A 25,517-nucleotide genomic window follows, 5' to 3' on the forward strand; every position below is an offset into this window, starting at 1 on the left:
TGGAACATCCAGGTGCTCTTGTGCAAACTGTAAACGTGCAGCATGTTTTTATTGGACAGCAGTGGCTTCCTCTGTAGTATCCTCCCATGGAATCCATTCTTGTTTAGTGTTTTATGTATCGTAGATTCGCTAACAGGGATGTTAGCATATGCCAGAGACTTCTGTAAGTCTTTAGCTGACACCCTAGGATTCTTGTTCACTTCATTGAGCAGTCTGCGCTGTGCTCTTGCAGTCATCTTTACAGAACGGCCACTTCTAGGGAGAGTAGTAGCAGTGCTGAACTTTCTCCATTTATAGACAATTTGTCTTACCAAGGACTGATGAACAGCAAGGCTTTTGGAGATACTTTTATAACCCTTTCCAGCTTTATGCAAGTCAACAATTCTTAATCGTAGGTCTTCTGTGAAAAGCAAACCCAGAACTGGTGTGTGTTTTTTATAGGGTAGGGCAGCTGTAACCAACACCACCAATCTAATCTCATTGTTTGGACTCCAGTTGGCTGACACCTCACTCCAATTAGCTCTTGGAGATGTCACTAGTCTAGGGGTTCACATACTTTTTCCACCTGCACTGTGAATGTTTACATGGTGTGTTCAATAAAAATATGGTAACATTTAATTCTTTGTGTGTTATTAGTTTAAGCAGACTGTGATTGTCTATTGTTGTGACTTAGATGAAGATCAAATCACATTTTATGACCAATTTGTGCAGAAATCCATATCATTCCAAGTGATTCACATACTTTTTCTTGCAGCTGTACCTTCGGCAAAAAGTATATAATTGGAATATTGGGATGTGTGTTGCTTAAATAACCATATTATTTTTTATAATTTTTTTTCTTAGTAGCAATTTGATTAAGTATACTGAGATTTTTATGCAAATGTAGAAGACGGTAGTGACGTATTTTAATTCAGAAATAAATACCGTCCAACTTAGTAAAGACAGGAGAGATGCCCCTGATGAAGGGGAGCAAAACCCTTATTGGTAAGGATTTTATACTACATGTGATACTATGTGCACAATCTTGTAAGTAGAATAAAAGTGTTTTTCATCTACTGGCAGGTCTGCGCTATGTCTATGTTATCTTCAAAGGTCTAACAAGGCAGAACCCTTTTCACCCTTGGGTTGAGAGATAGGAGTACGTTACTGGCGTGAGAAAGAGACAAGAACAAGGAAGACAAGCAGTGAGGAAGAGAGACATGCTACCACCTCAATGTACTACTGTTCCTTGAGCGCAAATCAAAACGTATTGTGTATATCATTTAACAAAAGGAGATTTTGACCCTCCTCCTAAATAGATCCTGCTCTACAATAACATTGCCCCAGAGATATAACATATTTGTAATCTAAGTCTGTGTTTGGGTCTTGATATCCCTGGGATGCACAATATGGATATTTTTGAGTTTTAAAAAAATATGCAATTAAATATAGAAGATGTTTTTAAGGTGAATGAAAAACCTTGTGAAATTAGATTCATCTGGGATGTAATCACATTAGAGAAATATCTGGTTGAGGAAAAAATCCAAGAGGGATTAAGGTGGCAACTCCCATTTAACAATAACAATGCTGAAGAGCTCAATGAATAGGATAAATTTATGAATGAATGTGGTCTAAATGCAATCAGATTCATTATTAATAAAAGGAAGAAAAAAATTAATGAGCTTATGTAAAGATATAGATGAGATTAAGGAGAGACTTATACCCTATAGAGAAATGGAAGAGTATAAAGAATTGTCTCAAAAATAACAAAAAGAGTAATGAACAAGAAGTTAAAAAGAAAAAACATAAAAAATATCTAAAAGTAATGGAGGATTATAAGAATAATAGGGAGTGGAAACAGTTGGGAGGAGAGGGTGGAGAATAAGGAAGATATCTCAGATACATTGCCCTTACAGGGGAGAACGGGAATATTGTAAGAAAAACAATATAGGTTTGCAGACGGAAACTATGCTCAGCAAACTAAATCAAGGGAAGAATAAGAAGACCGCAAAATCAGGGATTTAGGAAACAACAGTATGGTTACCATGAATATAATAGATGCAGATATGGATATAGATGTGGGTACCACAGGCCAAACCATGACTTTGAATACCCACAACAGAGGAGACTTGGGGACAAACAGGAGGTTTTCTAACTATAGAACCAGTGGACACCATCATCCCTTTAAACCTCAGGGAAGTGTGTGAACATCAAAATATGCATACTAATCAGGAACATATTAGGCCAAATCACAGGGTCCAACCTTCAGAGTACGTAGAGGTGGGTGAGACCTAGTCAAATAGGGGATGAAAATTTTCCACATCAGATTATGAAACGGATTCCAGAAAAGAACATACAGGGAATGCAAACAATAAAAAATACCCCAAAGAAAAGAAAAATATCCAGAAGAAAAAGAGGAGGGAAAAAACTATTGCAGCCCAATAGCCAAGAAAGGGAGGAAAGTGGATCAGGTATCTACATCTTTAAGTTTGTATCAATTAACTAAAACTGAAGAGAAGGTCCTTAACAAGGGGCTTACATTTGCTCCCATATACTCAGGCAACACATTTGAGACATATTTGGACGTTCACAGCTATGTAAGAAAACATAATATTCAAAAATATATAGTCACGAATACCAGTAATGCCTTAAACCAAAGAAAAGAACCAGATATACATATGCATACTGACTTGAGAAACAAATCTACGTTTTACCCAAAAAACATAGAGAATGATTGCATTCCAAAGGGGAGTTCTGAAAGGACTATAAGATATTGATATAAAAAGAAAGAATTTAAACCTAGCCAGAAAAGAGAGAGAAGCCTTAAAAAAACTAGAAGAGAACGAAGCGATTGTAAAAAAGCCGGCTGATATGAAGGGGAAGGGGGGCATAGTGGTTTATGACCAGAAGCATTATGAAGAAGAGATGTTGAAAATATTGAAAGATGAGTCCACATACAAGCAATTAAAGAGTAACCCCATTGTAAACTATAAAAGAGAACTAAAATGCACACAAGGACAGAAGAAAAAATCGGCGGCACTGCTGCAATACGCCCAAAAACACCCCAATAGGAACGATGCAACCACGGCTCAACAGCTGCTGGCAGGATCATGTGGTGCTCAGCACAGAGCTCAAGCAGACTCTTTGTGAAGATAATGGTCTGAGGAAGCACAAATTACAGCTCGAAACAGCCATCACCGCTGACCAGCAGTGAAGGGCATATCCGCTCCCCAGCCTGCCAACCTTGATGTTATAGAAATGAATAAAGCATTGAAGTTTTTCGCATGACAGTGGTGAGTGCCGCAATCCTTTCTACTTATTACATTATCTTATAAAAGAGAACTAACAGTCCTGCTGGAGAAAGGTCTTAGAGAGAAAATAATTAATAAAAAAAGAATATGATTATTTAAACAAAACACATACAAATATACCAGTTATATACTTTTTGCCGAAGGTACATAAAAACCCCTTGAATTCCCCGGGCAGAACTATAATATCTAGAATTGATTCCATCACCAACCGGGTTTTGGAGTATGTGGACGTTTTCTTACAAAAATACATCAAAACAACCCTGTAGTTCCTGAGCGATACAGGTCAAGTCCTAGAGATATTGGAAAAGTCTAGAGTCTTCACGTTAGACATGTTCTGGTTACGGTAGATGTAACATCACTTTACACTATCATCCCAAAGGAAGTAGGCCTGAGGGCTATACAATTTTTTCTAGATAGCGATGAAACGCTTAAATAGAGTCAGGAAGAATACATTATAGAATGCATAGATTTCTGTTTAGAACAAAAATTATTTTTGGTATGATGAGAAATACTATACCCAGAGTTTCGCCAACTTGTATGGCCTACTGGGAAAGCATATATATTGATTCACTTTTGAACAAAGAAAATGAATATAACAGTCTCATTATGTGGAGAAGATATATATATATAGAGATGATTGTCTGTTTATTTGGAAGAGTAAGGAGGAAGCATTATGATATTTATTTTAATACATTAATAATAATGACTGGAATTTAAAATTCACAGAGAATATTAATCAAAACTCAGTGAATTTTTTGGACTTCTGATAGAAGAGATTCTGATAGATGAGGGCCAGCTCTATACAAAAAACCTTTTTCAAACCCACAGATTGAAAGGGCTATATAGATATGAAAAAATATCACTATAAGCCTTGGATAAGCAACATTCCAAAAGGGCAGTTCCAAAGTATAAAAAGAAATTGCACCAGAATAAATGATTATGAGGAACAAAGTCAACAGGTACAACAATGGTTCAAAGAGAAAGGGTATAGAGAAGATATATTAACCAAAAACAGAAAAGAGGTAAAGAAGGAGAATTTAGAAACCACTGTGGAGAAGACAAAAAATAATATGGATAGGTTCAAGTATGCTTTCTCCACGAAGTACTCGACAAATTATCCGCAAATTAAGAAAATAATAAATGAAAACTGGGGAACTTTGAAGAATTACCCAGTATTGGGCCCGCCATTAGGGACAAAATGATACATAGTTGCCTGCAGAAAAAGGACCAATTGCCCTCCGCGGGAAGTTCACATGGTGCTGTTTCTGCATGGGTTGCAGGAACCAACCCAAAAGTGATCTGACTATCAGCAAGAAAGAGAGCATTATCTCAAGGACAAAAGAAAGAGAATTTAAAATAAAGGGGGATATATCGTGTGAAAGTGTAGGCGTAATTTATGTACTAGAGTGTCCCTGCAAACAGCAATATGTGGGAATAACCCTGAGAAAATTAAAAGTTAGAATCAATGAACATATTAGAAATATTAAAAAGGGATTAGACACACATAGCGTATCTGCACATAAAAAAAAAAATCCATAAACAAAAACGCTACAGGTTTGAGCTTTGTGGCAGTGGAACTTGTACGCAATAAATGGAGAGGGGGAGACCCTGTGAAATATATCAACAAAAGGGAAGCTGAATGGATCTACAATATGGAATCCCTTCAGCCAAGAGGGCTAAACATTGAGTGTGATATTAAATCTGTAGGTATGCAATGAAAAACTGTTTTACAATTTTTCACATTGGGTGGTCCCGTGTAGACTTTAGATCCAGGGTTGTAAAATACTAGAGAGACATTTGAGTTACAGACAGGGAGCAGAAAAATCCATAACTAATATAGAACTATAAAGAAAGGTGCCCCGGCAACGGACTGTAGTAAAAGAGTCATCTAGGTATAGGGAAATAAGGAAATATGCTCCGGTTCCGTAGAGGTACTGAAGATACAAACACGCAAGAGAAAAATTAGAATAAAGATATACTTCTAGGGTACATACAATAGGGCCGTTATGAGCAATAGCCATTAGAGAGAGTGTAGTTTCGTAACAGCTTAGTATGAGCGTCTGCAATATACCTTACCGCGGGAGCTCCGATGCAGTCGGCAGTACAGAGGTTGATAATATAGAGCACACAAGACCTTATTAGAGAAACAAATGGAAACTTTTTCTAAACTGGAGAGAAAGAAGCAAAATGTTGGATGGATGACTTGATGTATAACAATGCTGATGGTAATGATTTTATCAATCACACTGAGTGTTTTGTGCAAATATAGAAGGCGGCTGTGATGTATTTGAAATTAATACTATACTATAATTTTTTTAGAAACAAATACCGCTAACATGGATGATTTGATGTATAACAATATTGATAGTAGTAATTTGATTAACTATACTGAGATTTTTATGCAAATATAGAAGATGTAGTGATGTATTTTAATTCAGAAATAAGTACCGCCCAACTTAGTGAAGACAGGAAATGTCCCCGATGAAGCGGAGCGAAACCCGGGTCGGGCAGGATTTTATACTACATGTGGTACTATGTGCACGATCTTGTAAGTAGAATAAAAGTGTTGTGTTTTCATCTACTTGCAGGTCTGCTCTATGTCTATGTTATCTTTAAAGGTCTAACAAGGAAGAACTCTTTTCACCAGTGGGTTCAGAGATAGGAGTACATTACTGGCGTGCAAAAGAGACAAGAACAAGGAAGATAAGCAGTGAGGAGGAGAGACACGCTACCATCTTTATGTACTACTGTCCATTGAGCGTGTATTAAAACTTATTGTGTATGTCATGAAGAACTGTACCTGGGCTTTAAGGTGATATGCCTCCATTTGCTGATTTGCATCAGCCTGGTGTGGCATGTTAAAAAACTGTTCCATCATGTTGAGGAGACTGAAGTGACTATTGTGGGTTTTTCTGCTTGTGGCAGCTGAGATGGCGGGTGATGGGCAACTCTGCTGTGTTTGTAGAGGGGCCTCCCTTTTAGACACACTGGTGGCAGAGGTCTGCTCGCTGAAAGTTGTGGCAAGCAGTGTACTTAGTTGTAGATAAGAAAGAAAGCAGGCAGCACTCACCACTGGTATTGTCAAATCTTCTTATTCTATTATTCACTTGGACATAGGTAGTAGTAGGGCTGGGGTGGACCGTAGCCTTTACAGAACGCAGTGTACTTAGTGTTTCCCGGTAATAAAGTAATTTGGCCAATCTTTCGGCAGAAGGAAAATATTTCCCCATTTTGCTTTGATAGCAAGGGTCTGAAAGCATGGCTATCCAGTAATGATCAGACTGCTTCATATGAATGATACACCTGTCAGTATGTAAGAAAGCAAGTATACAGCTCGCTATTCTGGACAGTGCACCATGAATTCTGGCTCCAACAACCCAATGAGATGACTGAGTGTTGTGGCCAGTATCATCATCCTCCTGCTCCTCCACCTCCTCCTCCAGTGGCAGCTGCTTATAGGGCTTTCTATGTGTCGGTCCTTGAGAAAGATGTGTTAGCTATTCTTCTGCCGTCATCCCCTGGTACATGAGTTTAAACATCTGTCATAAGACAAATGTCGGGGGAATGAGAACATTAATGAAGCATTTGTTCCTATAAACAAATTTTGGGACCTCTTTGAATGGTTTAAGCATGCGACAGGCTTCTCGGATGAGCTACCGCTGCCTGACCTGCAAGTCCAGGAGTGCGTTTCTTGCCACATAAGAATGGCTGAAATGCGATGAGAGTCTCTTGCCAACAGGATGTTCACTGCTTGTTGCAGTTTAGCAAGAGATCAGCTGTGGGGCTACTGTTTTCCAAGCATATCAGATCTAACACCGCATAGCAACACTTGACTTAACAAATATTGTAGGAGGGAGGAGGAGTGGGAGTGATGCTGTGCCCTGCCGCTGTTGAGGATGGGATTATGTCCTTGGATAAGGCTGATTAGTGCCTGGTGTGGGAGCCAGGCCGACACAAATGTGGAGTCAAAAGGAACTGGCCTTGTTGCTGGGGTGCAGCCTTGCCATGAAGAAAATTGACCCATTGGGCCATGACAGACATATATTTTCCCTGCCCATAAGGGAGGCTGCAGACACTTAGGCTGTCAGGGCCTGTCTATATCTCCATAGACCTCATCTCCCTGCAGAAAGGGCATGTGTAAATGTGTGTATTGTGACACAGTAAGAGGTTTTGTCTGGCAAGGCAGATATTTTCCTCCCAGCATGTGCTGCTGGGCTGATTTACAGCCAGGTGAGGTCAAATACCGGACAGGATTTTAAGTGCCGGTCTGGGTTTTGTCTGCACCTGGCTATCCTTAAATAGGCAGCTGGGCTCAGAAGCAGGGTCTCTGTGTTGGCATCTGGGAGCCTTGTGTCTGGATGAAGGCTTGCTACCTGTTTGGCGTGAAAACAGTTTGGTGCTGCTATCAGCAAGGACTCTTTGAGGCTGAATTGCCGCATGGTGTGAATTAACAACAACACCGCAAGGTGACTTTTTGTTTGAATATGACTGCTTGTTTTGTCACTTGCATAAAGTGTGAATAAAACACTGAACTGTTTGATCCCAAGAACTTGTTGTTGCCTCTATACTACGTCCGCTAATCCTGTCTATCAGAGCAAAACCCCACAGTATATGCAGTGTGTAGGTCTATACAGTGTGTAAATATATATGTAAATGTGTGTATATACAGTGTGTAACAGCGGTGCACAGGTAATTACGGTAATTACCCTGCACTGCCGCTACTAGTAGAAGATGTGCAGGTATGCAACAAAGTGAATGCAGCTGTCATATGAACTTCATTTATATAGCATACACGTATGTATAAATATATTAAAAATAGGGATAAAATATGTATATAGATGCAATACTGTATGTATGTGTATATGTACAGTATATATATCTAATATATAAAGCGGAGTGTATGTATGTGTGTGTGTATGTCCTCTAAAGGAATCCCCACAGTCGCATTCCTAATCACAAAATTTGGCACACAGGTACATCAGGTGTCAGGAAAGGTTTTAGATCGGGTCTCAGCTCTCTAGGACGTACAGTTTTTGGGAAATTCCCAAAAAAGGCATTAACCAATAGAAGCCTGGTCACATGACCCTTATCAACCAACAGAAGCATAGCAGTCCCTTAGTCTCCACATACACAGAGTTTTACAGCAGGTTTCCATAACAACCCAGCAATTTTTCTTCACTGCTGTAGGTCAGCTTTAAAAGGAAATCTGGCACCAGGATAATCGCTATTGAAGTAAAGCCATGGCCTAAAAGCACTTAGTACCTTATTTCCAGATGTGCCTTTGTTCCAGCAATAGATGTCTTTTGTCCTCTGAAAATCAAGTTTATTTGGTAGGCAAATGAGCCAGTAAGGTGCCCAGAGGGGTGTCATTCTTGCAGGAAGGAGCCCAGGTATGCCTCCTGCCACAATGTGTCCACCCACCCCTCCTACATCACATTCAAGCCATAACTCTACCCCCCTTTTCCCTGCTCCCAGCATGAGGGTGTGCCTGGGCTCCTTCCTGCAAGAGTGATGCCCCCCTGAGGAACTTACTGGCTCATTTGCATACCAAATAAACTGGATTTTCAGAAGATAGAAAACATCTATTGCTGGAACAAAGGCACATCTAGAAATAAGGTACTAAGTGCTATTAGGCTATGGCTTCACTTCAATAGCGATTATCCTGGTGACAGATCTCCTTTAAAGGGGAGGGTGCTGTGGATGTAACTGTTATGAGGGCAGGCCACCGTAGAGGTCAATGTTAAAGGGGCAGGCACTATGGAGGTCACTGTTAAGGGAGGAGGGGACTGTGGAGGTCACTATTAAAGAGGCAGTGGGGTACTGTGAGGTCACTGTTAAGGTAGTGGGCCACTGTGGCAGTCACTGTTAAAGGGACAGTCGCTGTGGAGGTCTTTGTTAAGGGGGCGGGAATGGTGAAGGTCACAGTTAGGGGGGTGGGGTGCTGTATAACTCACTGTTAAAGGGGCAGGCTGCTGTGAAGGTCAAAGTTAAGGGGGTGGGCTGCTGTGGAGGTCCCATTTTAAGAAGATGCGGCACTGTAGGGGGGGGGGGCAGTGTTAAGGGATGGGAGGCTGTAGAGGTCACTGTTAAGGGGGCTGGATACTGTAGATGTCATTTTTATAGTGGATACTGTCAATATCTTTCAACGACACACACAAATATTAAATTAAATAGATTAAATATACCCGTGCGAAGTTGGGTCCTTCAGCTAGTGTATATATATATATATATATATATTGTAAGAAGGAACAAGGGGTCGTCATTGATGGGCGGTATGTGTCACCGAGGTAAGAGACTTTTTTTCCCGAAATGTCATTATTGCAGTCTGACACTTCAGCTGGTTAGAATGGCTGTAAAGCTGATCCGGGACGGCTCTTACTGGGAGTAACCAAAGTGCTGGGTGGGTGGCTACTCCCCCTGTTCCAGGCCGGGTCTTAGGAGGCTTATAAAAGCAGTCAGCACTGTCAGGTAGTGTGGATTATCCTCCAACTCACAGTGAAGCTGTGTGCCGTGCTAAAGGGCTGAGAGCCGCATGCTGGAAAACAGGCCCCTAAAGTCTGCTGGGGACCGCTGATGAAAAACTGCTCACAAGGTGAATGCTTTGTTCTGTGGACTTTCCATGGTGTGAACGAACACCAAGACTGCAAACTGTCATTTTGTTTTGCCTTCTGTGTGAATAAACACTAAACTGTTTAAGTTGAAGAATTTGTGGTTGCCTCTATACTGCATCCGCTAACCTGCCTACCAGAGCGATTCTTCCCCACAATATATATATTGATTATACAGTGCAAATTCATACCATGCTGCCTAAAATAATATTCTCATGATTCATCACACTCCAACGTATTCAATAGAGAGTAAATAGAATCGTAAATGTGAATATAGTGACATATAAATTGATGTGATCTCATATTGATGCCCAGGTGTTCATAAATCCCAATTTAGGAAGTGTAATAAAATCGTAAAGCACTCACTTCCCATCACATGGGAGCCATGATGAGGTGAATGCCACTAAAAATCACCATAAAAAACACACCAAAATCTCAGGTACCAAAAAAAAAACACCCATGCATTTTTTAAGGGGCCAAAAAATGCCAGAACCAAATTCATGTGTGTAGGGAACCTTATATAACATGAGTACTTCTGGTATATATCTTGTAAAGGACTGCAGCTTATCCCTCTGTATAGGCACACAGTTGAATACTTTGCCTATAGTTTGCCTTTACTATCCCACTGCACCCCCAGTAGGACAATTATATCACTGTTCACTTCCAGCACTAGCTCAGGCATCTAGCACCATATCCTGGTGCCCACCTAAAACTTTTCTGGTTTTGCCAGTGGCACTAACTTTGGTCTGCAAGGGGGAAATGCCCTGCCATTTTATTCTCGCCCAAACCACGTCCTTATTAGACATTTACCGACTCTTCGCAATTTCCATGCCTAGAGGTGTGCTCCATGTTCCGTCTCTGCCCAACAAAGCTCTAGTGATATGTTCATACATGGGTATTGGTATCACTGCCTATGGCTCCCATCCCGCCATTCACTCAAAAACCAATATAAAATTGATGTGTGTAATCACGTTTTTTTTTCCTAGCTGCAGTCCTGAATTAAGGAGTAGGTCCTATTCCCTCCAAGTTCCAATGAAAAATAGATAACGTTCAGGTCCGCGCTATTCACCACACCGTAGACACGTGAACATGGAAATAAAGCATCCAAATTTGGTGTATTCTCAGCAACCTCATCACAGATTCCAACCGGTAGTCTCCAGTCACCAAGGCACCCTTATATAAAAATAAAACATATTGTGCAATACCTCAAGTGTATTGGAAAAAAACACTTTTATTGTACTCACAAACGCGGGTTTGTATACAGCATATCAGATACAGATAAAATGCCCGACCCGAGGCAATTTTATACCTGTGTGCTTAATCACATGATGTGAGTCCATTTACTACTTCCCTTGGTCAAAGGTCACATAGTCCAACATATAAAATCTTATAAATAACTCAATGTGTTCAAGTCATATAGAAAATATAATATAATAAATAATCTCTCCATTGCATTTATAAAATTGTCCGTACACAAAAATATATTTCATCACTAAAAATGACTAAAAAAGAATAAGCCCACATTTGTTTAGTACCTACTATCAATAGAATAAAATTTACATAAATCAAGGTCCCAATCTATTTTGTATATACCAAAAATCCTCTTCTATCTCCGATATTTATGGAGAGCGAAAGCAATATTACGGCACACCTTCTAAGCTACTAGTCTACCGTAATCCTCAAAAACGCTGCCCATATTCTAACTCCTTCTACACAACCATATAGGGGGGACGGAGAACTGACTGGCTGCTTTGTCTATGCTTTTAAGATCGGGGAGACAAGTGGTAAGTGAATATTGTGTGAATCCTAGTGTCTATTCCTTCTCTCTTATTCCACATCCTTAATTCGGGTATCTAAAAATTAATTAATAAATACTAACTGATTTGATGTCCCATTCTATATTCATACCGGACGGCTGCAGGGTACCCATTTCATATATACATTGTGCCTCTTTTTTATTTATTTGCTTCACAGGGTTTTTTGGGACATATTCGACTCCATAAAACCTCATACCGCTTCGATTTTTTCCATGATGTTTTTTAAAATGAGCGGATACACTATGCGTTTCTAATCCTTTCCTTATGTTCCTTACATGCTCAGCTATTCTAGTTTTTAACTTTCTCAGCGTTCTTCCTACATATTGGAGTTTACAAGAACATTCTAATACATAAATCACTCCTATCGATTTGCATGATATATTTCCTTTTATATTATAATCTTTTTGCTTATTCGTAGATCTAACATTCTCCTTACTCATCTGTGGACTTCAGATAGAAAGCTGAAACATACCATGAGCCCCTCTACATCCTTTATTACGAGGTTCTGTGTGTTTTTTTCATTTGTGTGAGGGTTTTATCTTTCCCTCTATTGCTAGACTCTAGCGGTTGTTTTATTATTTTTCTTTAACTACACTTTGAGTTGAATTGATCTTTATCTAGTGGTTATGTACCAGGGTGAAGACCATATGTACCGTATTTTTCGCCCCATAAAACGCACTTTTTCTTCCCCCAAAATGGGGGAGAAATGCCCCTGCGTCTTATGGGGTGAATGCGTGCAGTTTTACATCGCTGGCAGCGATGTATCAGTGAGCGGGGACTCAGGGAGGGACTGGGGGGAGGGTCTGGGGGCTGGCAATAGCGGCGGGGCGGTGCAGTCAGTGTAGTATAGCACCGCCCCGCCGCTCCAGTATACTAATATAAGATGTCATTTTCAAATAATAGTTATTAAACTTGCCCCCTTAGTCCTATTACTAACTTACATCCTAATCGCGGCAGTAGAATTCAGGCCAAGTGACGTCAGTAAGAGACGCGCCGGCCGCCCGTCCTGCCTGCCTGCATTCTACAGCAGTGATTCGGATGTAAGGTAGAAATAGGACTGAGGGGGCATGTTTAATAAGTATAAATTGAATATAACATCTTATTTTAGTATACTGGCGGCGGGGGCGATCTGTGGATGGCACAGTTATGGGCTGGGAGGGGTCTGTGGATGGCACAGTTATGGGCTGGGGGGGGTCTGTGGATGGCACTGTTATGGGCTGGGGGGGGTCTGTGGATGGCACATATATAACAGTGCCACCCACAGATCCCCCCCAGCCCATAACAGTGCCATCCACAGATTCCCCCCCCCCTGTAACAATGCCATCCACAGATCCCCCTGTAATAGTGCAAGCCACAGATGCCCCCCATAACAGTGTCCGTCATCCACAGATCCCCCCATAACAGTGTCAGTCATCCACAGATGCCCCCCATAACAGTGTCCGTCATCCACAGATCCCCCCATAACAGTGTCCGTCATCCACAGATCCCCCATAACAGTGTCCGTCATCCACAGATCCCCCATAACAGTGTCCGTCATCCACAGATCCCCCACATAACAGTGTCAATCATCCACAGATCCCACCCATAACAGTGTCCGTCATCCACAGATCCCCCCATAACAGTGTCCGTCATCCACAGATGCCACCCATAACAGTGTCCGTCATCCACAGATCCCCCCATAACAGTGTCCGTCATCCACAGATCCCCCCATAACAGTGTCCGTCATCCACAGATGCCACCCATAACAGTGTCTGTCATCCACAGATCCCCCCATAACAGTGTCAGTCATCCACAGATCCCCCATAACAGTGTCCGTCATCCACAGATCCCCCCATAACAGTGTCCGTCATCCACAGATCCCCCATAACAGTGTCCGTCATCCACAGATCCCCCATAACAGTGGCCGTCATCCACAGATCCCCCACATAACAGTGTCAGTCATCCACAGATTCCCCCATAACAGTGTCCGTCATCCGCAGATCCCCCACATAACAGTGTCAGTCATCCACAGATCCCCCACATAAGTGTCAGTCATCCACAGATCCCCAGTAATAGTGCCATCCAGAGACCACCATTCGTTCCAAACCCACCAAACACACAGCACACCTTTTGGTTAAAAAACATTTTTTTCTTATTTTCCTCCCCAAAAACCTAGGTGCGTCTTATGGGCCGGTGCGTCTTATAGGGCGAAAAATACGGTATTACATTTCAGAATAGTAACACTATCTGGGCTACTATGCTGTGAATCACCCTGATATATATCACTGGCATACTTGACATGTTTTCCATCTTCTAGTGGGTGGCAGCGACACTGGCCAGTGGATTGCGGCATCCGGTTTCCTGCTGATTCTTCATACTTTTTTGCTATCTCGAATATTTTATAAATCATTACATGTTTATTACAATGAAATAAAATATATTTTTGGAATATTTGGGGCATTCTTTTGTTGTTTGTTTAACAACACTATAGGTTTATATGGTTACTCATCCCTTGCCCTAACTTACGGTTGTACATTTAGGCTTTCTTTTTTTATTCTCCTTTGTCTTTGAGTATTCTGTACAGATATTAAAGAAAATGTGACACAAAATGTTTTTCTGCCAGTTAAAACCAGATAGCGACACATATGCTTTTTTTTCCCAATCTGTTTTTATTTTCTGATTGCAGATTCTATTTCCTGAACATGCTAATGGGGTGGCAATCTTGCCTGAGCTGTTCTTAACAAAATTTAGAACGCATTAAGAAAAATGCTTTACAGCAGCCACATGGACCACAGACACAATAGTCAGGAGGTGACCTCATTGACTTCTATGAGAGTTTTCTAGGCAAGCTGTGTGCCCTGTGCAGAGGTCATTGTACAAGGGAAGAATAGATAAGCTTTGACAATCATCTATTGTGAATAGTGGATCCTGTGTTATCTGTGTATATAGGTGTGATGATATAGGATATGTGTAAGGCTACTTTCACACTAGCGTTCGATCGGATCCGTTCAGAACGGATCCGATCATATTAATGCAGACGGTGGCTCCGTTCAGAACGGATCCGTCTGCATTATATTGGCAAAAAAAAAGCTAGTGTGAAATTAGCCTGAGCGGATCCGTCCAGACTTTTACATTAAAAGTCAATGGGGGACGGATCCGTTTGAAGATTGAGCCATATTGTGGCATCTTCAAACGGATCCGTCCCCATTGACTTACAGTGTAAGTCTGGACGGATCCGCACGCCTCCGCACGGCCAGGCGGACACCCGAACGCTGCAAGCAGCGTTCAGGTGTCCACCGGCTGAGCGGAGCGGAGGCTGAACGCCGCCAGACTGATGCAGTCTGAGCGGATCCGCGTCCACTCAGAATGCATTAGTGCTGGACGGAAGCGTTCGGGTCCGCTCGTGAGCCCCTTCAAACGGAGCTCACGAGCGGACAGCCGAACGCTAGTGTGAAACTAGCCTAAATCTGTACAGACCAAGAACTGACACCTATTACGCTTAGTGGCCAGTGCAAAATCTGCAGGATTTTATGTTTGTTAGTTAGTTTTTTCAATATAGATATTGACATGAAAAATTAAACATATAACCAAAAAATTTTTAAAAATATGTTTAAAATAGAAATATGATATAAACAATAGGTCATTTACTGATGACACATTCCCTTAAAATAGGGGTGAACAATAGGCTAATAAGAGCAAACTAATTTGCCCAAGCTTCTGGTTTCTTATATTGTATGAGGGAGAAGGTCTACAGATTATTGGATAACCCGGCATGGGGCAGAGGTGGTAAATAGTTTTCAGGGATAAAAAAAAAACTTGTTTTGATCATATGGGGGAACCCAGAGATGTAACCTGGATGTCATGGAAGACTTTATTTTGAAGTGTGTGAGACTTTTTGATCTCTTTTTATACATATTTTGTTGGGGAGGTGAAGTGACAAAAAATGACAAATTGGCCGTTTTTATTTTTTTTCTCCATTACACAATTAGCTGTATGGGATTAATATTGTTATATTTTAATAGTACGGACATTCTTGCACATAGTGATACCCATGATGTGTATCTTTTTATTGGTTAAGCATTTTAATTTTGATCTTGGAGAAAGGGGGGTGATTAGAACTTTTATATTTTAATTTTTTTTTCATAGTTTTAAAAACTTTGATATGACCATTGAGGGTTGTCAGGGGTTAATCTGTTTAAAAAATAAAAATACTCACCTTTTCCACTTGATCACAAAGAGTCCACCGCGGCCATCTTGCGAAAATCCAGCGAAAATTCTTGCGCGGTGCGTGATGATGTCGGTACGCTGGCCAGCATGGTGATGTCGTACACCATACTTTACCGAGCACAAGATTTTGTGTGGGATCTCAAATCAAGATGGCCACGGCAGACTCTTTGTGCACAAATTGATGAGGTGAGTATTCACTTTTTTTACCGCCATTTTAGGGAAAATTGATTTGTTACCCCGAAGCATGAGAGAATTCAGCTTCGTGGTGAATAAATTTTTCCAGAAATTTGGATCAAAGTCTACTTCATGAACTTCGATTCACTCAAAACTAATGGCTGTATAGCTGTCATTGAACAATACATTTTCAATATAACAATAAAGTGCTGCCACCTGGTGGCCTGTATTGCTATATTTTACTAATAGCTACCGAAGCCTGCTTGAGACTTGGGCCTATTAGGATTGCGTAACAGGTTCCCCGATCTCAGCTGGGAAGCACAGTTATAGGAGAGGAAGTGTGCGGCTCCCGCTTCCGGACCATTCAGATACCGTGTTCACATTTGAACACTGTATCTGAGGGGTTATGGCTGATCGAATACATCTGCACGGGTATCTGCTGATTGAAACAGCAAAAACACAGTGGCTATGGTACCAGCTGCGATTGCGAGCGGGCGCCATGTTTCAAGACGCAACTTCCGCTGTACATATACGGCAGCGGTTGCGAAGGGGTTAAGTAACTGTAATTATTGTTTTTTCTCTGTAAAATCTTTCTTGTTCCATATTAGGCCTCCATATCCTTCCAATATAATGATAATAAATGTAACATCAATTTTCTAGAATATACAATATATTTTTTTTATATACACTCACTGTTAAATCAAATTTATTGTGCCGAACCTTCAAATCATTTCCAGTAAGAAGATGGATTATATATAGTATATTTAAATATTTAATATATAGTATATTTATATATAAGGGTACTTTCACACTTGCGGCAGAGGATTCGGCAGAGGATTCTGGCAGGCAGTTCTATCGCCGGAACTGCCTGCCGGATCCGGCAATTCGGAAGAAAACTGATTGCATTTGTCAGGCGGATCCGTCTGACAAATGCATTTAAATACTGGATCAGTCTCCCGGTGTAATCCGGAAAAATGGATCCGGTATAAATTTTTTGCATTTTTAAAGGTCTGCGCATGTGCAGACCGAAAATCCGGATCAGTTTTGCTGGAACACTTAATGCCGGATCTGGCACTAATACACTTCAATGTAAAATAATGCCGGATCTGCATTCCGGCAAGTGTTAAGTATTTTTGGCTGGAGATAAAACTGCAGTATGCTGCAATATTTTCTCTGTCCAAAAAACTTAAAAGGGACTGAACTGATGCATCCTGATGCATCTTAGGCTCCTTTCACACTAGCGTTCGCTGGTCCGCTCGTGAGCTCCGTTTGAAGGAGCTCACGAGCGGACCCGAACGCAGCCGTCCAGCCCTGATGCAGTCTGAATGGAGCGGATCCGCTCAGACTGCATCAGTCTGGCGGCGTTCAGCCTCCGCTCCGCTCGCCTCCGCACGGACAGGCGGACAGCTGAACGCTGCTTGCAGCGTTCGGGTGTCCGCCTGGCCGTGCGGAGGCGTGCGGATCCGTGCGGATCCGTCCAGACTTACAATGTAAGTCAATGGGGACGGATCCGTTTGAAGATGCCACAATGTGGCTCAATCTTCAAGCGGATCCGTCCCCCATTGACTTTACATTGAAAGTCTGGACGGATCCGTACGAGGCTATTTTCACACTTAGCTGTTATATGCTAAAAATAATGCAGACGGATCCGTTCTGAACGGAGCCTCCGTCTGCATTATTATGAGCGGATCCGTTCAGAACGGATCCGCCCGAACGCTAGTGTGAAAGTAGCCTTAAACGGAATGCTCTCCATTCAGAATGCATTAGAAAAAAACTGATCAGTTTTTTCCGGTAGTGAACTCCTGTGACGGAACTCAATACAGGGGGAAAAAAAAACGCTAGTGTGAAAGTACGCTAATACTTTTTTACATGTGAGAACAATCTCTGTACAGTGCTGTAGAATATGTAAGTGGTATTTAAATAAATAAAATTAAATAAAAGGGCTGGGTGGTTACTGTTATAAGGAATGGGGGTCCTAGGGAATACAGCTGTCTCTGTATGGGAGCTCTGCTTTAAACTATATGGGGTCTTTGTGGCTAGCACTAAATGGGAGCTTAAAGGGGTTGTCTCATCTTGCTATTACTAAGGCCAGATGAGACTAAGCCCTGACTGTCAGGTGGCTGGGAAACATCAGAGTGGACCTGTTCTCTGCTGCTTCAGTAGTTTTCATAGCAGTGCATAGGATCTACGGAAGCAGGGTAGCATAGCAAGCTATGCTGTTCTCAAGTAGGGAAACAGCACAGATTCCTTAGCTACCATAGACTGCAATGGGAGCCACTGAAAGTGCAGAGCACCAGGCTGTTCTGCTGTTTCCGGGCCACCTGATGGACTCATCTTGCCCTAGTAATGGATGGCACTATATGAGGGACGTGTAGCTGGAAACACGTGAAGGCTTTGTGTCTCACAATACAATGAAAACTCTCCCAAAATGACTTCTTTGAGAAGATCACCATCTTATCCAGACCTGATTTCCTGTGACAGATTATCCACCACACTTTATACTATACATACTGGCCATCTTCTTTGGGAAGACCTTCCCACTCACAACACCACTTTTCAGAGCAATTTTGGGAGGTCGCCTCAAAGAACTTTTACTGTTTTTGCGTGAGGTCTCTGAGGCTACTTTCACACTAGCGTTCGGGGTTCCGCTTGTGAGTTCCGTTTGAAGGCTCTCACAAGCGGCCCCGAACGCATCCGTACGGCCCCAATGCATTCTGAGTGGATGCGGATCTGCTCAGAATGCATCAGTCTGGCACCGCTTGCAGCGTTCGGGTGTCCGCCTGGCCGTGCGGAGCCAAACGGATCCGTTCAGACTTACAATGTAAGTCAATGGGGACGGATCCGTTTGAAGTTGACACAATATGGCTCAATTTCAAACTGATCCATCCCCCATTGACTTTCAATGTAAAATCTGGACGGATCCGTCTGAGTAACTTTCACACTTAGAATTTTTTCTAAAATATAATGCAGACGGATCCGTTCTGAACGGATCCCATTGTCTGCATTATAGGAGCGGATCCGTCTGTGCAGACACCAGACGGATCTGCTCCGAACGCAAGTGTGAAAATAGCCTTGAACTGAACTTGTTTTAACCACCACACTTTGCTTGCCACCATTTGGTGGTACTCATCATGACTACCAAGCATGTGTGTGCATTACTGTGTGCATGCCATTTATAACAAAAAAATATAGATACTATGTTACCCACTTGCTTACAGCTGCATGACTTTATACAGTGTGACAGTAAACCCTTAAAGCAGTTGTCTGGTCCCAAAATAATTTTTTTTTGTATGTGCTCCTAACACCCCTCACCATGCATACATATGCCCCAATACCTGTTTTTCATGTCTGAGCTTTCCTTCCGCCCTATAGGATACATCACATTATCCTGGCAGATCTGTTTACTTTCTCCCCTTCTTGTTTTGGTGAATACATAACTTTATTGATACACAAGCCTGGCTGCACTGCACAGTGATGAGTCACAGGCTGGCCACGCCCCCCTACTCTGCTCTGTCTGCAGCAGCCACACCCTCCACAACTCCTGTCCTGTGTCCATCTTTCTACACCCATACATGAATATACTTTTCACTCAGTGTCTAAATCCCATTACTGACTGTCCGCAGGCTCTGCCCTCATGTGTATCTAATCCTGTCCTGTGTGATACAGCCTGCTAAGCTGTGTAAATCCCATCACTGACAGTCCACAGGCTCTTCCGTCACCATCTCCAGAGTGTGATAAACAGATGGAATCAGCAAGCGTATCCAATCACATCTGTATCTAATCCTATCCTGTGTGATAATCCATCACTGACTGTCCACAGGCTCTGCCCTCATGTGTATCTAATCCTATCCTGTGTGATACAGCATGCTGAGTGGTGTATCTAATACAGCACGACAGTCCACAGGCTTTTCCCGCACTAACTCCAGAGTGTGATAAACAGCTGGAATCAACAAGCGCATCCAATCACATCTGTATCTAATCCTATCCTGTATGTGTGCCTGATACACATGCTGTTGTGTGCGATACTGCCTGCTGAAGTGTGTTTCTAATCCCATCTTCTATGACACAGCGTGCTAAAATGTGTATCTAATCCCATTTTGTATGATACTGCCTGCTGAGCTGTGTATCTAATCCCATTTTGTATGACACAGCCTGCTGAGTGGTGTATCTAAGCATATCTTGTATGATCCTGCCTGCTGAGCTGTTTATCCATTTTGCGATCTGCATTTTTTGCAGTCCCATTGAGTTCTATGGATTTGAGGTTTAAAGACCAGAATAGGACATGTTCTGTCTTTACTGAAACTGACATACGGATATAGGAAACACACTGATGACGTCCCTGTGCTTTCCACATCCGTGTGTCAGTTCTGCGAAAGATAGAGCATGTCCTATTGTGGTCCTCATAATGCAGATCTAAAACCCATAGAACTCAATGGGACTGCAAAAAAATGTGAATCACACACGGACAGTATCCTTATTTTGTGGATCCGTGATTTGCAGACCGCAAAACAGATATGGTTCTGTGCACGAGCCCTATCACTCATACTCAGCACCCATAACAATGACAATCCACAGTGCCCCATAACAGTGACATCCACAGTGCCCCCATAACAGTGACATCCACAGTGCGTCCATACCAGTGACATCCACAGTGCATCCATACCAGTGACATCCACAGTGCGTCCATTACAGTGACATACACAGTGCGTCCATAACATTGACATCCACAGTGACCCCATAACAGTGACATCCACAGTGCCCCCATAACAGTGACATCTACAGTGCCCCCCATAACAGTGACATCCACAGTGCCCCCATAACAGTGACATCCACAGTGCCCCATAACAGTGTCATCCAGTGCCCCTTTGTGCCACCCAGTGCCCTCTAGTACTATCCAGTGCCCCCTAGTACTATCCTGTACCCCCACTATGCCATGCAGAGCCTCCTTGTTTGCCATACAGTGCCACCTTATGCCATCCAGTTACCCCATTGTGCCATCCAGTGCCCCCTTGTTTGTTATCCAATGCCCCCTTGTTTGCCATCCAGTGCCATCCAGTGTCCCCATTGTGCCACCCAATGCCCCCTTGTGCCATCCAGTGCCCCCTTGTGCCATCCAGTTCCCCCATTGTGCCATCCATTGCCTCCTTGTTTGCCATCCAGTGGGTGAAGCCTGCTTGAGTCCAGGTGCTGACAGCCGTTTAGTTGGATATTATATATCCTGGGTCGCACCTGGACTCAAGCAGGCTTCACCCACTGGAGCGCCTGTGCATAGGCTATTTGCGTTTTTTCTGGGTGACCTTGGTCCCACTGACCTGGCCCCCCCTTCTGGGAGTTTCTCTATCGTTTTTCATATATAAGCTCCAACCACTGCCAAATTTAGCTTATTTTAGTTGGATATTATATATCCTGGGTCGCACCTGGACTCAAGCAGGCTTCACCCACTGGAGCGCCTGTGCATAGGCTATTTGTGTTTTTTCTGGGTGACCTTGGTCCCACTGACCTGGCCCCCCCTTCTGGGAGTTTCTCTATCGTTTTTCATATATAAGCTCCAACCACTGCCAAATTTTGCTTATTTTTACCCCCTTTTCTAATGCAAGTTTTTTCTTTTGCTTGCCACTATTTATGTACATCTCCCCTGATGAGTTCATGCTGAATGAAACATGACACGTTGGGAGTATACCTCCAGTAGGGTGTACTAGGGATACTGCCTGGGATTAGGGAAAGGTATCCGGACAGGGACGCCCCTTGCGGGGCAAGTACCTCGTATAGATAGGTAGGGTGTTTTAGCCCCCGCCACCTTCTAGGGTGATTTAGGGACTTTCTGCTCCCTACTCTCATCTACGCCGAGTTCAATACATTGGCATCATTTCTGAATGGTATTACAGTTTACCGCATGGAAGCCCACTTCATTGAAAGTGATTCTACTTCCCACTTCTATTGTATCTGATGGGTGAGAATGTTCCTTTTACATGCCCATTTGTTACTGTTACCTTTCAAGGTCTGTTTGTCCAGGCCCACCCGGGCTGTCTTTTGTTTGTTTGTCCTTGAGGGTTTACCCTTGCTAGAGCTTCATCATTTTATATTATTACCTAATAAATGTCTTACCCCGCTTTCCCCTAGGGGATTAGTACATACATATTTCCACCCTTTCATGTTCATAAACAATTTATAAAAATATAATTATTAGTTTTAGCAATATTATAGTGGACTTTGTGTGTGTAAAATATACAAACGTACACACATTTTTTTCTTCTTGCTTTCTTAAAAAAAATGTAAATGTAGGTATTCATTTTAGCTATGTTTAGTATAGTGGAGTTTTTTTTACTGCATAAAATATACAAACACATGCATATTTTTTTCCTTTATGACATAAAATGTCCAAATTTACCCAAGATGAATACTTTAGGGGGACAACATAAAAAGGGGGCTTCAAATGTTTTAGATCTGTACAACATCTGTACAGGCATAAAATCAGCAATAGAAAAATAGGGAGCCAAAATGCAAAATGCATTCTAGTCCTTTAAAGTCTTGGGTAGACCCAGCCAGTAGATAAATTACATAAATAGTGTCCATTTTCATGGTACAAACATACAAATTTTATACAAATAAAAGGTAAAAATTGTTAAGAAAGGAAAGATCAATTTTTTCATAATTTTCACAGTTTTTCCTTAAAGGCTATTAACGCAATCAGAGGCAAAAACAATGATAGCATTTTACTCATTTTGGGCTAAAAATGATTTTGCAATTGGTCTTTATTAAAAATATTGAGCCATTCTGTCACAAAGGGTTAACTGTTTGTCTAGCTGTGTGAATCATACTTTTTACTTTCGCTTTGTGTCGGTTGGTCATCTAATAACCATTATCTCCAATTTTATCAGAGGTCATAAACATTTATTTAAGCCACATTTTTATCAGTAAGAAAAGGATTGAGCTTTGAGTGTTTATAAGGTCTCAGAGCAGAGATAAGGAACCGGTCGGCTAGCTCTCTGACGGAGCAGGGAGAAAATTAAGATTCCTCTATTACAGCATAACAGTATCTCAGCCCTGTACAGAAAAAAGGGTTCTATATTTGTAATAAAGACCTATTTAAAAATGATTTTTAGCTCAAAATGAGTACAATGCAATAATTTCATTTTAATATTTTTTTTTTATATCTGTCATAATGGCCCAAAAGAAAGGTCTTCGGTGTCCTATAAAAAATAATATCAAATACATATAGGTTCGCTCAGAAATTAATTAGTTATTTCCAGTTAAATAGGCCCATTGCTAAAGCTAAAAAATTGGCCTAGTAAGGAAGGGGGATAAACACTTTGGTAAGGAAGCAGTTAAATAAGCCATGCAGTAGCAAATACTCTACCTGTGTAGAAGTATATGGTGACAGGAACATAATTTGCAGTCACCATAACAATGTAGAAGTTTCCAGGTACCAAATTGGACAAAGTAAGAGATGTTGTAGATGAACTCAGACTGTACACAGATGACGGGCTTCCACTCACAGTTACACTATAACTTGCAGGACCACCTGTCGGCTGCCTCCATTGTACAGTTGCACTTGAAGTCAGCACCTCAATGACCTGAAGATTCTGGATAACACTGGGGTCTGAAATAAAGTCACAAAACGAATGAGTAAAATCTTAACAATTACCATTGAAGATGTTAGCACCTTACTAGGCACAGTCCTGCATTGGGTAAAGTAGAGAATAAGTTCTCTATGAATAAAATATTTATCATCAGATACTTGAGACTTCAAGTGGCCACGTGACAAACAGGAAGTTCTGTCAAAAATGATTTAGGAAAAAAGCAAAGAGGTTATATAAAACAGGTTCATGATGCGATATATTGTACACATGTCAACAATCAATAACAGTAAGCTTAATTGTGCTAATGGTCTTTGACCATAATAATCACTGATACATATTTCTTTTGGCTGGTGTTTTTATAAATGACCCATTTTCTGTAGAAAGTATTTGCAATGCCAACAAAATACAAGCAAATGCTTGATGGTATACTCACATAGCTGAATCCATGCTGATAGGATATAAAGGGGAACAAACTATACCTAAAAGTAAAGAGCAAAGGATAGCAACGTTCTAAGAGCAAATAATACACAATCTCCGATTTTGGGGTTACTAGCTTTATTGGTTGCAACAGACAGAGAAAGAAGATTTGAAGATCGATTGATGTCATATGACATTCCTCATGGAACTTTGCTCTGTGAAAAGAAAGAGACAGAAATAATAACTTTTCACAATTCACTTCATTTTCTTTAGACAAATTTATTTTGCAAATTACAAAGACTCAAAAATGAAAGGGATCGTCCATCCCCTGCTGCTCCAGTGCCAATATTTAGTTCACCATGTTGTACTTACTGTCATCATTGCTGCTACCATGAATGCAAAGGCTGTATGGTAAACAATGGGAACATTGGTGCTGGAGCTCTGGCATTTATCAGGTAAGTATTTTTTAAAATTTCTGGTTTGCCCCTTTAATTCAGACCCATTCCTCAGGCACACAAACTCAATCACCACATTGATTACATTGTCATGCTTTCCTGACTGTCCCTGTACTGACTTATTATTACCCAAAGCCCCCAACAGCAGCATGGGCAATATAAACTTAGGAACCTGCAATAAAACGTACAATGGGTCCAGTCTGGTGGTGTAAAAAGGTGAGGACATTCTATGCGCTAAGCATGCCCAAAAATCGTGGACAAGGTTTTTTTCTGCCAGGATGTTTTTTTGCAGATTGTCCATAACTTTATTGTCAGTTTGCAATCCTAATTAAATCCTGGATAAAAAGCAGGGGGCATAATGCCTTTTTAGGTGTTTATCCTATATTTAGTTGATCCTTTGTTGATCAGATTATTCATTATTGAAGGGGGTGATAACCCAACTTTGTACATTGTCTGGGCTCCTGTGTATACAGTACTATACAAGCATTTACCGTGCAAACTTTATACAAATTAAAGGAAACCTATCACTAGGAAAATGTGAATTAATCAGCAGCATGTTATAAAGCAGGAGGAGATGAGCAGAATGATAGTTTTGTGGGAAAAGATTCAATAAAACATAATTTTTCCATTTATATATTCACACTGACGAGCAAAAGGGTAATTTTCAAATTTTGACTTTCAGGCTCCATCATTTTTTAGACAATCATCTTGGCTATCTCATACATAAATTCGACTGGTATTAAATGTGCAGCTATTAAGCATATGATTAGTTATGCAGATTTTTGTCATGTAACTGCATTGTTACTGTTTGGTCCAGTGGTGGAACAATCTTTTTCTTCTTGTAGACTACAAATTACAACCTGTACTCACATTCCCTAATAGCTCAGTCTGCTATTAGGTTGATTCCCAAGCAAAAGGTCACTAGCTCGAATCCAGGAGCAGCAATGAAGAAGTTTTTCCAAGAAAAGAG

The 25,517-nt window shown here is 41.4% G+C and overlaps 1 protein-coding gene across 1 annotated transcript in view; it reads right to left on the reverse strand.

The window, feature by feature from the left end:
* The window catches only part of LOC122935272 (receptor-type tyrosine-protein phosphatase beta-like), a 103,785-nt gene extending 79,496 nt beyond the window's left edge, over positions 1-24,289 (reverse strand). The window contains exons 1-2 of the mRNA XM_044291031.1: positions 24,226-24,289; positions 23,453-23,695 (exon numbers count right to left, since the gene is read on the reverse strand). Of these exons, the coding sequence (XP_044146966.1) occupies positions 23,453-23,695; positions 24,226-24,289 (307 nt within the window). The remainder of the gene's footprint in view (positions 1-23,452; positions 23,696-24,225) is intronic.
* Between the last annotated feature and the right edge of the window lie 1,228 nt (positions 24,290-25,517).

Source organism: Bufo gargarizans, chromosome 4, assembly GCF_014858855.1.
Source record: "Bufo gargarizans isolate SCDJY-AF-19 chromosome 4, ASM1485885v1, whole genome shotgun sequence".
Lineage (NCBI taxonomy): Eukaryota > Metazoa > Chordata > Amphibia > Anura > Bufonidae > Bufo > Bufo gargarizans.